The sequence below is a fragment of the Sesamum indicum genome, linkage group LG4, assembly GCF_026168435.1.
Source record: "Sesamum indicum cultivar Baizhima isolate 11 linkage group LG4, ASM2616843v1, whole genome shotgun sequence".
NCBI lineage: Eukaryota > Viridiplantae > Streptophyta > Magnoliopsida > Lamiales > Pedaliaceae > Sesamum > Sesamum indicum.
Window position 1 is genome coordinate 1,466,859 of NC_142660.1, and position 12,540 is coordinate 1,479,398.

General features: G+C 39.5%; 1 protein-coding gene across 1 annotated transcript; it reads right to left on the minus strand.

The window, feature by feature from the left end:
• Positions 1 to 1,853: 1,853 nt before the first annotated feature.
• Positions 1,854 to 12,305, minus strand: LOC105160049 (uncharacterized). Its single transcript, XM_088879624.1, has 5 exons — positions 11,720 to 12,305; positions 9,583 to 11,473; positions 7,541 to 9,467; positions 4,234 to 5,348; positions 1,854 to 4,126 (listed from the first exon to the last, which is right to left on the minus strand). The coding sequence occupies exons 1-5, from the start codon at positions 11,792 to 11,794 to the stop codon at positions 2,061 to 2,063; spliced, it is 7,074 nt and encodes a 2,357-aa protein (XP_088735750.1). The 5' UTR covers positions 11,795 to 12,305; the 3' UTR covers positions 1,854 to 2,060.
• Positions 12,306 to 12,540: the final 235 nt, after the last annotated feature.

Genomic DNA, 12,540 nt, shown 5'->3' on the forward strand with positions numbered 1-12,540 from the left:
AGCACGTGAGCCATAGAAATAGTGCAGTGCACCACATACCACCTAAAAATCACTCTCTCTTAAATTCGGATTATGCTAACACATATTCTTACTTAAATTAAATGTTATATATATATATATATATATCTTTCCATTCTACAGTATGTCGAAATTTTAATTCGAATCTAATTCAATTAAATTTAAATTAATTATATGATAAATATAATTAATATATAATTAAAAAATAATAAATTATGTAATAAATATTTAATATTTATTTTATAATTGATTCCGTTCAACCAAATTTAAATTCAAATTAAAAAATTTTGTACCGCGTGTGCACTTGGACTTCTCAAATTAAGTCACATGTCCTTTCATCAAGAGTTCTGAAAGGTAGGTCGGTGGACTGAGGTAGGCCCCATCAAACCCCAACACACGTTCACACTCATACTTCCGATAACAAAACTTAATATTCGAATATTCTTATAGAAAAACTTATGCCCAAATCATTGGTCAATTATGGGAAAAATTCAGTTAGTTTCTATAATATTATAAATGAGTAAATTATTATTTATAAAATTAAAAATTATAATTTATTTTTATATATTTTTTAAAATACAGTAATATATTTTCTTGTACTTGTTAAAATAAAAGATAGATAAATTATTTTATTTTAAAAAATACAATGAGATAAATGACTATTTTTTATTATATGAAATAATGTGTTTATTTAGAAAGGGTAAAGTACATTAACGACGGCGAGTAATGCAGTTGGTTATAGCAACTGCCAAAAAAGAACCAACTACTACACAATACATAAAAAAAGAAAAAAAAGTACACATCTTGATCGATATAACTCATCAGAAACAGCAATACAGATGCAGAAAAGCTCAGCATGAATCAAATGTTCGCCTACACACACACACACAAAAGAATCACTTGTAGGGTACAATGCTGGTGCTTGCTGGCTTCCGACTAGGAACATGGCTGATCGTCAACGCTGGAACCAGTTTAATTACTACGTTTTTAGGGACAGCAGCATCTGTTTTTTCGACCGTGGGCAGATCAAGTACTTGTGGATTTTGGACATGAGAGGTGTCGTGAGGAGGTGATGGTTTGGGGTAATAGAAGTCAGTTGGGAAGAAGTAATATTGCATGCCCGCCATATCACGTCTTATCTACTTGAAAATCTTGGTACTAAAGGAAATTAAGGTTTGCGACGTTTGTAGAAACAGATGAGGTTCAGCTTGTATTTGTAGTGGAGGTTTTCTGCATTGAAGAATGGGTTTCTCTCTCTATATATATGTATATGTGTGTGTGTGTGTGAGGAAGGAGAGTTTTAGTTTGAAGAGTTGTTGAATTGGCTTGGGGTGTACGCAAAGGCACACACAACACATAGAATTCTCTCCTCTGTTTGATTTGTGTTGTAGTTGTTGTTGTTCCATACATTTTCAACTGCCGAATTCTTGACGGAATTAGAATTAGAAGCTTCGTTTGTTGTGTTCAAAGGTTGGGAATTCCTGGGATTTTATTTAGGGAAAAATGCAATTTACCCCGTATAAGAATTGAGGAAACAAAGAAAAATGTAAAAAATAAGATAACAAATTACCACTGTGTTCTAGAAAATAAAGCAAATTATGCCAGAGGTATATTACATTTAACCCATTTTATACCAGATCGATATATGGTTGACCGGATTAGATTTTTTATTGCAATTCATGTTGAATATTACATTCCATTTCCAGTATTGGCTGTTTTGCATTCAACATTAACAAAAATGAAATGTGGAGATGCTAAGTATGCTTCATCATTTACATCAAACAAAAGATGAAACAAATACAGCAAAATTTATACATGATGGTCTGGAAACTTCAAACAAGGATTGCGAACAGTGAGTATTAATATATGTAATGACCTTCATCATGTATATATATATATGCTTGTTGGTTGGCTTGAGTCATATATGAGACATAGAAGTCGACGTCCTTAGAGACTCTGCGATCAAGAACCTGTATAAGCAGCAGCATCCATAAGCTGAGAGCCTGACAGAGATTTAGTAACTTGGATTAATCTTTCTATGTTCACATCTCTGGAAATGGAATGACTGCTTCAAAGGCTTCAACCAGCATAGACACCCTCCGTTTCCGAGCTGGAGTTAGTTTGGTCACAATATTCTGAACTGCATAATCTAGCATCCACTGCTCAGCCTTTCTCCGTTCATCCGTCATTTGGTGTTTCGTCTCATTTTTCTCCGGTTCATGAGGTTGTGGTTTGAGTCTCCTGGCTTTTTCCAATGCTTTAATGGATCTCTTAAGGAGGATGAGCTTTTTCAGTTTGCTCCAGTTCTTGGCTTTGGGCTGCTCATGAGATTCTTTGCTGACCTTAGATTCTGCTATTGTTTCGTCCTGTGTGCTGGCACTGTCATGCATCCAACTTTGTCCTTCCTCGTCCATTAAAACTCCATCTTCACTTGAAAAGTTTTGTCCTCCAATTTCAGTGAAGTTCCTGTCCGAGAAGTCTTGGTCTGAAATAGACTCGCTTGTCACTGACTGAGTATCAGAGGAGTCATCTTGAATTTCAGGTTGGAGGATTTCATCAACTGCCTCTTTTATGAGTTTGAGAGCGTCAGATTTCGTGAACCCACCACTCAGATTGCTCGGGACATGATTCTTTTCACTTGAATCATCTGTAGGCTGCATGTTGGAACATTCACCGGTGTTTATTGCAGGTGATTTGCTATCTTCTACTTCGTCATCATCTGCTCCATCAAGAAGTTGGTTTCCAACTCTTTCAGCAATATTTGATACCACATGCTGATATATCCTGTGCCACATTTTGATATGGTGTTTTCTATCCGTTTCGGTGCAGCTTTGGCCATTGTGTTTCGTCTGTCCCTCCATTTGATTAGATGCAGCATCTTCTTGAAGTCCTTGTGCTGTTGGTATAGCCTCTTTCTCTGTCTGCTCCGCCATTTCTTTCTCTATGCTCTCAGGATGAGAAACTGGACCAGTAGTTCCTACAGTTGCCTCTGATTTCCCATTACCATCAAGCATCAAGCTTTCAGTTGGTAAATGCGTTGTTGGTATCACCTCTTTCTCTGTCTCGTCTGCCATATTTTTCTCTAAGCTCTCAGGATGAGAAGCTGGACCAATTGTTCTCTTAGTTACGGCTGATTCTCCATTGCCATCAAGAATCAGGCTTTGGGTCGTTAAAGACGCTTCCTCTTTTTCCGATTCAGGGCCTTCTGACTTTATGTTTCCATTTGCATGCTCAGATTTCGAAACAACATTTGCATCTATATGGCCTCCTGCAGTTTCTCTTGGATTCTCTTCCTCGGATGATGGGAGAACAGACTTCATGATTGATGTTAACTTCCCAGTTCTTTCATCAACCAATCTTTGAAACATGACCGATGATTCACCAGAATTATCATTAGAATCATAAAGCTTCTCAGTTTTCTCAGTCAACTTAGCGCCGGTTTCTTGGTTCAACATTGTATTTCGACTTAGGGGCACCTCCTCTTTACTTCTTCCATGTCCATCAGAAACAGAATGGTCAGCTTTGTAGCTAGTGCTACTGATGTCTGAGCCATTACTTTTGATCCTGGGGATTCTGAATTGAACTTGAGGCTCTTCTTGAGTCGGAACCACCCTTTCAAATCCTTTTACTAGCAATGCCACTTTCCTCTTCTGAGTCGGTGCAAGCTGACCGACTGCCTGTCGAAGTGCATAATCCAGCATCCACTCTTCTGCATTTTTCTTCCCGTCCACGGTTTGAGGTCGAAGGTTCACTTTCTCAGCTTCAGGTTCAGGATTTAATGCCAGAGGCCGTGGTTTCCTGGCGTTGAATTTTGTCACTTTCTCCAATTCTCTGATGAATCTTTGGAGCAGAATCCACTTTTTAAGATTACTCCAGTTCTTGGGCATTTTCTTCCCTGATTTGCTTACAACCTTTTTATTGTTTTCTGTAATCTCTTGACCTGAATCATCATAAGTTTCCCTAACCTCTTGACCTGGATCATCATCAGTTCCCTTAATCTCTTGGCCTGAATCATCATCAGTTATATGACTTTCATCTTCCAGATCAGACAACACATTGTCGTCGTCTCTATGAGCATCAGTTTTTCCATAATTTTCTTGCACACAAACTGTAAAAATGGATGGTCGTTCAGTTCCCTGTCTATATTGAGTAATACTCTATGGGAGGGAGGAAACTGAGGCAACAAACATGTATACAGTATTATTCATTTCTTACCTTCAGTTTGATTCGTTTCACTGAGTTCTGGCCGGGGAGCGTTTTTGTCCGTAATTGACTGGTTATCATCAGATGCCTGGTCTTGAACCTCCGAAAGAAGAACTTTCTCGATTGCCTCTCGGACAAGCTTGATTGCAAATAATTTGTGGTCTTCAATATCTTGAACTTCTGAGTCATTCTTCACTGTTCCTTTATGTGAATCAGCTAACTCCCAGCCTGAAGCAGAACTTTCCTTTGCAGGCAGAGATTCCAAACCATCCACCGGACTTTCCCCATCGAAACCTTGAAATTGCTTTTCAGCTGATTCAGCAGCTAATAAGTTCGACGACATGTGCTGATGTATCAGTTGCCACATGCTCATATGGCTACGTCTGCTGAACCGAAGCTTGCCTTTTCTGTCGGTAGGAGAATTTATTTCGGAATCCTTAACTTGCACAGTTTCATTAGCTCTGGAATCTCCGTAAGAGGTAGATTCAGTTGTAATGTCCTCTTCTGGACAAACTCTGTTGGATGCTTCATTTGCAGTATCCTCGGTGCCGGCCAATGAACTTGTATGAGAAACATCAGTATTTTCATTCTCCGGGATCTCATCTTTGAACCCATTGTCATGACTGGAGGAAGCGAGGTTATGTAAGGACAAGTCCGCGTCGGCTTGTCCAGAATTGGACCAAACTTGTTCTTTGATATGGCATTGGCAAATGCACCTCAAACAATAACCATTCACCAAGAAATACGTCCCTCCAAATTCTTGCTCCGGTGAGGAGTATTTTCTCAATATATCAAGATTCTCAGAGTAACTTCTCTCGGGGAACGATGTTTCGCCAAACGCAACTTCAAGAAGGCCCGACTCAAGAATCTCATCACGAACATCTCCAAATAGCTGAGATTCCCGTTCACCGTAAAATTCCAAACCATTCTCATTTTTAACACGAGAACCATCACCGGTTCTTCCACGATCCAAGGTTTCGACAGTAGGAACAATTTGGGTTTTCGGGCGATTCTTGTGTTTATTACTAGACTGCGTTGCTCCAGGCCTGGACTCGGTTTCAGGTATCATGCTTTTGCCCTGTTCAACGGCAGTCTTCTTTTGTACCGAAAACGGTTTGGCGGGGCAACGGGATCATGCATGATTTGCACGGCAATGTCCATGTAGAGAGGAATGATGGAATCCACAAACATGCATTGCCGACATTTTCTCCAATTCCATCAATAACTCATGGACAACCTATTTTGTTGGACAACCTTAAATATGCATATGTATAGAGTTATCTCTCATTTCTTGTTTCTTAATTATTATGAATGATGGGAGTCTCACAAACCATTTGATTTTAGGAATTAAACAGCCTCGGATCCTCCGGTCCGTCACTCTCCTGAGTCTTGACTAGAGAAACCTGGTCTGCAGGGCTGTCTCCGCCGCTGGTGGTGGTGGCAGCCACCATGGATTCTTGGAGAGGGAACAAAAATTAAGTTGGGAAGAATTTGTATTGGAATTCAGCCATGAGATTCTTGCAAAGAGTTTGGAGAGTGAAAAATGAGAAATAAGGAGAATTAATTAATTAATAGAGGGATTGGTTTTTGAGGGCCAGTGAGAGGTTACATGGTGGAATTATCTTCAACTAACAAAACCTAAAGCTAAAAATTTGATCTTTCCTTTTCCTTTAGGGTGTGTGTGTGTGCGTGTGTGTGTGAGAGAGAGAGAGAATCAAAGTGTAATGTAGGCTTTCAACTACCGTGCAAAGAAGAAATCAAAAAAGAACCAACTACTACAAAACACGTACAAAAAAACCTTAAAAGTAACTCATTCTGGAAGAAGTAGAAGCCACAGCATGCATCAAATCTTCACCTACACAATCACTTGTACAGTACAATCCTGGTACTTGCTGGCTTCCGAGTAGGAGGAACATGGATCATCATCCTCAGCGCTGGAACCTTAAGTACTAAGTTTTTACGCACAGCAACATCTGTTTCTCCGACCGGGCGTTCAGCCATGCGCAGAACTTGCCGGTTTTGGACATGAGAGGTGTCATGATCAGCAGGGTGAGGTGGTGGTGGTTTGGGGTAATAGAAATCAGTTGGGAAGAAGTAATATTGCATGCCCGCCATGAAGTACTTCTTTTAATCAATGCTAGCTAGCTACTTGAATCTTGATAATGAAGGAAAGGTTTGCTTTATAGAAACAGAGGTTCAGTTTGTGGAGGCCTTTTGCATTGATGAGTATATATAGATATATGAGGAAGGGAAGTGTTCGTAGAAGAAAGTTTGAAGAGTTGTTTTGGCTTGGGGTCTACGCAAAGGCATACAGCAGCACATAGAATTCTTTCCTCTTGTTGATTTGTGTTGTTGTTGTTCCATGTTCGAGGCAAATTCTTGACGGAAATAGAAGTAGAAGGAAGCTTCGGATGTTGTGTTGAAGGTTGGGAATACCTAGGATTTTTCAATTTATACTAGTACTATATTTTACGTAGTTTGATGATAGTAAGGTATGAAAAGATCGAAATGCCCCCATTACTACCAAGTAATTTTTTATATTGATACGAGTACAACCCATGGGTTCTTACATGGGTTGATTTGGAGTCGGGTGATGCAACTATGATCGAGGTTGTGGATATTCTGATATTCTTACATGTGGTGTTCGATGTGGTTTAAGGTAGTTCCTTAGAATCTCTTCATCTACTGTAACCTACAATTCGGGATTTGCTTGATTAGTCAATGAGGACCCTGAAAATGATTTGAATGAATATTATCAGCATAAGATTGAATATTGGCTGTTTTTTCATTTAACATTAAGAGAAAATGAACTGTAAAGATGCTAACTATGCTTCATCATTTACATCAAACAAAAGAGTAAACGAATACATCAAACCTTATACACGATGATGTCTGATGATATCTGGAAAAATTCAAATAAGGATTACAAACAGATAGGATTATTGCTTCAATAGGGTACATCATATAATGCAATGCACACCAGAAAGAATCAAAGAAACATGCTCTGTATTTCTCTAGCAAAATTCTATTTTTCACATATATAATGACCTACATCCATAGCTTGATTGACAAAATGTTGCTGCAACCTTTTTGCTTGGCTTGATTCGTGAGACGTTGAACTTTGAAGACCTGCAGTGAAGGATTTGGACTCGTGAATTTTACAAGTATATCTTTAAGAAAATTACTGCCTTATCTGCAGTTGATATATGAGGGAACTACATATGTTTTATGACTATAATATCATAATGGCTTACCTGTATAAGCAGCATCACACAACCCTGACAGAGATTTTATAACTTTGAATCTTTCCTATGTTTACGTATCTGGAAGTGGAACAACTGCTTCAAAGGCTTCAACAAGCATAGACACCCTCCGTTTCCGAGCTGGAGTTAGTTTAGTGACAATATGCTGAACTGCATAATCTAGCATCCACTGCTCAGCCTTTCTCCGTTCGTCCATCATTTGGCTTTTCAAGTCAATTTTCTCTGGTTCTGGATCAGCCATCTGAGGAGAGGACTGATGAGGTTGTGGTTTCAGTTTCCTAGCCTTTTCCAGTGCTTTAATGGATCTCTTAAGGAGTATGAGCTTTTTCAGTTTGCTCCAGTTCTTGGCTTTGGGCAGCTCAGATTTTTTGCTGACCTTCGATTCCACTTTCATTTCGTCGTGTGTACTAACAGTGTCATGTAACAAGCTTTTTCCTTCCTCGTCCATTGAAACTCCATCTTCGCTCGAAAAGTTTTGTCCTCCAATTTCACTGGAGTTCCTTTCTAAGAAGTCTTGATCTGAAATAGACTCGCTTGTCACTGACTGAGTATCAGAGGAATCATCTTGAATTTCAGGTAGGAGGATTTCATCAACTGCCTCTTTTATGAGTTTGAGAGCATCAGATTTTGTGAACCCACCACTCAGATTGCTCGGAACATGATGCTTTTCATTTGAATCATCGGTAGACTGCGAAAAATGGTTGGGATAGTCACCATTGTTTATAGCAGGTGATTTAGTATCTTCCCCTTCTTCGTCGTCTGCTCCATCAAGAAGTTGATTTCCAACTCTTTCAGCAATACCTGATACCACATGCTGATATATCATGTGCCACATCTTGATATAATTTTTCCTATCCATTCCAGTGCTGCTTCGGCCACTATGTTTCGTCTGCTCCTCTATTCGATCGGATCTAGCATCTTCTTGAAGACATTGTGTGGTTGGTATAGCCTCTGTCTCTGTCTCGTCTGCCATGTATTTCTCTAAGCTCTCAGCATGAGAAGCTGGACCAGGAGTTCTCTCAGTTGCCGCTGATTTTCCATTACCATCAAGAATCAAGCTTTCGGTTGGTAAAATTGGGTCCCCATTTTCAGATTCTGGACCTTCTGGCTTTAAGTTTCGGTCACTTGACATGAACTCACAGTTGAAATACCCAGATTTCAAAATGACATTTGCATCTTTATCACCTCCTGCAGTTTCTCTTGGATTCTCATCTTTGGATGATGAAGGTACAGATTTCATGATTGATGTAAACATCCCAGTCCTTTTTTCAGCCAAACTTTGAGACGTTACTAATGATTCACCAGAATTATCATTTGAATCATAGAGCTTCTCAGCTTTCTCGGTCAACTTAGAGCTAGTTTGTTGGTTCAACATTGCTTTTCCAGTAACAGGCGCCTCCTCTTTACTTCTTCCGTATCTATCAGCAACAGACTCATCAACTTTGTGGCTAGTGCTACAGATATCTGAGCCATTACTATTGAGCCTGGGGATTCTGAATTGAACTTGTGGCTCTTCTTGAGTTGGAACCACCGTTTCGAATGCTTTTACAAGCAACGCTACTTTCTTCTTCTGAGTTGGGGCGAGCTGACTCACTGCCTGGCGAAGTGCAAAATCGAGCATCCACTCTTCTGCATTTTTCCTCTCGTCCACTGTTTGAGGTCGAAGATTGACCTTTTCTGCTTCAGGATCAGGATTAAGTGGCAGATGCCGTGGCTTCCTGGGGTTGAATTTTCTTACTTTCTCCAATTCTCTGATGAATCTTTGAAGCAGAATCCACTTTTTAAGATTACTCCAGTGCTTCGGTGCTTTCTTCTCAGATTTGCTTACAACCTTTTCACTGGTCTCTGTAATCTTTGGAAATGAAGCATCATCAGTTTCCTTAATCACTGGACCTGAAGCATCATCAGCTATATGACTTTCCTTCTCTGAAGTAGATGACACATTGCCGTCTCCTTTATGATCATTAGTTTCTCCATCATTTTCTGGCACACAAAATGTGAAAAAATGGGATGGTCAGTTCAGTTCCCTGTCTATATGGATATGGAAGGAAGGAAACTGAGGCAATAAACATGTATATAGCATTATTTTTTTCTTTACCTTCACTTTGATTATTTTTGAGGAATTCTGGTCGTTCACTTTGATTCTTTTCTGTGAGTTCTGGTTGGGGAGTGATTTCACCTGTAATTGACTGGTCATCAGATGTCTGATCTTGAACCTCTGGGAGAAGAATTTTCTCGATTGCCTCTCGGACAAGCTTGATGGCAAATAATTTTCGGACTTCAATATCTTGAATTTCTGAGTCATAGTTCACTGTTCCCATATCTGAATCACTTAACTCCCTGCCTGAGGTAGAACTTTCCTTTGCAGGAAGAGAATCGGAACCATCCACCACACTTTCACTATCGGCATGTTGAAGTTGCTTTTCCGCTGATTCAGCAGCCACATGTGACGACATATGCTGATGTATGAGGTTCCACATGCTCATATGGCTTCGTTTGCTGAACTGCAGCTTGCTGCCTTCATGAGTAGGAGAGTTTGTTTCAGAATCCTTAACTTCCATAGCATCGTCAGCTCTGGAATCGTGGGAAGAGGTAGATTCAGTTGTAATGTTCCCTTCTTCATCAGAATTGGTATCAGTTGATGTTTGGCTATCAGAAGCTGATGAAAACAAGCTGTTCTTTCTGGTGGCTTCATTGGATATGACTGGAGTTTCTGGACAAACTTTGTTGGATGCTTCATTTGCGATATCCAAAGCTGCATTGTTCTCAAGATCGGTGCCGACCAGTTCTTTTGGCTTCTCAAAGAGGGCCGATGGATTTGAATCCAGAACATAGGTATCTCCATCCCGAGGAATCTCACTTTTGTAACCATCATCAAGACTTGAGGAAGAGACTTTATTTAGGGACAAGTTGGCATCAATTTGTCTAGGACTGGACGTAACTTGTTCTTTGATATGGCAAGAGCATCTAAAACAATAACCATTCGCCCCGAAAGACGGCCCTCCAAATTCTTGCTCCTGTGAAGAGTATTTTCTCAATATATCAAGATTCTCAGTGTAACTTCTCTCAGGGAATGATGTTTCGCCAAACGCCATTTCAATGAGGCCCGCCTCTCGGATCTCGTCATATCTATCTCCAAATAGCTGAGCTTCCTGTTTAGCATAAATATCTGCATAAGAATCATCACCATTTTCATTTTCAACACCAGAAAATGTTATGCCATCACTGACTCTCTGCCGATCCAATGTTTCAACGATAGGAACAATTTGGCTTTTCTGTAGATTCTTCTTTCTACCAATAGAGTCCTTTGCTCCAAGACTGGACTCAGCTTTAGGTATTATGCTCTTTTGCTTCTTCAACGTCCGCCTTCTTTTGTACAGAAAACGCTTTGGCGGCGGAACAGGACTTCCATGGCAATGCCCATGTAGAGAGCAATGATGGTATCGACAAACTTTCACAGCCGACATTTTCTCCAATTCCGTTCCCCCATCATGAAGCTCCACCGGCTCAGGAAACTTTGAATCCTTGAGAGTTGAAGAATACGTTGCTCTATCAACTGCAACATCCTCAGAAACCTTACCGCTAGCCCTCTTCGGCTTGAAACTAGTCTTCTTTATCAGGATTCTCACACTTCTCAGGCTAGATGTTCTTGACAGAGCTTGCAAAGATTTATGCTGTGGGGAATGCATTTTTTTGCCTTCGGAACAGCTCGTCGCCTTCAAATAGTGAGGCGACGACTCAGAAGAACCGGTCACTGAATCACAGTGAGAAGTTGCTGTATCATCAAATAGCGTAACAGGGGATCTAACAAATCTTGATTTTGCTCTTCTTCTGAATGACCTAACACTCCCAAAATCACTGAGTGCCTTGTTATTCCTAGTTCTGTGTTTGATCCCACTGTTGGTAAGTTTTGGAGCATAAGGTCCACTAACTGCTGATCCACAAGCTGAAGAACTAACAGAAATCATGTCTTCACAATCACTTCCTCCCTGTTCATAAAACAACACATGAAATCCCAAACTTCAGATTTTGCCATTAATCTACCTCTGCTACTCATCAAGATTTCTACTCTCCTGGGACCCCCACCAACACAAGAACACTAATCAACTAAAACACAAGAAATCCAAGTAACTTTTTCATGTCAATCTTACTGCTAAACAATCAGAAGAGACAATTTATATTCATCCAAATCTTTCTATATACATCTTATGAATTTCAAGAATTGGAAAACTCACCGGAGAATTTTCCTTCTTTGCATCAAAACTGGTTCTGGCCCTGATATAATTTGGAGATGAATCACAAGACTCCATCAGGACTTTTGCTGCTGCAAACCTCTGATTAAAACACAGAGTTCTTGTTTTTTCCTTTTTGCTAACTCCTCTGATTTCTGCAATAATCTTGCATAAGAGGAGTCAACTGCAAATCAAAGCCTCACCTTACATGTATTTATCAGAATTTACCATGGTCGGGAGCAAATTTTTGGCCATAAATTATTACACAGGTAAAACAAGAATCTAGGAATGAGTTTTCACAGAATCAAGAAAAGTCGCAGGTGTGGATTTGTGGCGGAATTGCTGAACAAGAGTTGGCTATGAAGCTTCTTGGGTTTGGACCAAAGGTTTGTGACAGTATATGGTTGTCTAGAAGATTATTTGGCAAGAAATGGGAGGTGATGACTGAAAATGCTGAAGATTTCAAAGTGGGATTTTGTTTTCAAGCAATTTGGTATTTACTAATCTAGAGATGTTTGTCCCTAAATATGTATGTTTATTTATGTCAGCAGCAGAAACAGCAAGACTTTTTACTTGTGAATTCCGGGTGTCTGTTTCTGAGGTTTTGACTTGTAAAAATTGGTGTCTTGACTTGGCCTTTTATATATATCTCACTTCACTGTCTGCTTTACATTTAGAAAGAAAGAACTAATAATAAAGATAGATTATATTCTAATTATGTAAATATATTTTTTTATTTTTACAAAATTATAAGTTTTTTCTTTTTTAAAATAATTCGTAAAAACTTGAAGGACTAAATTTGATTAGGAGGAAATATGAGGAAC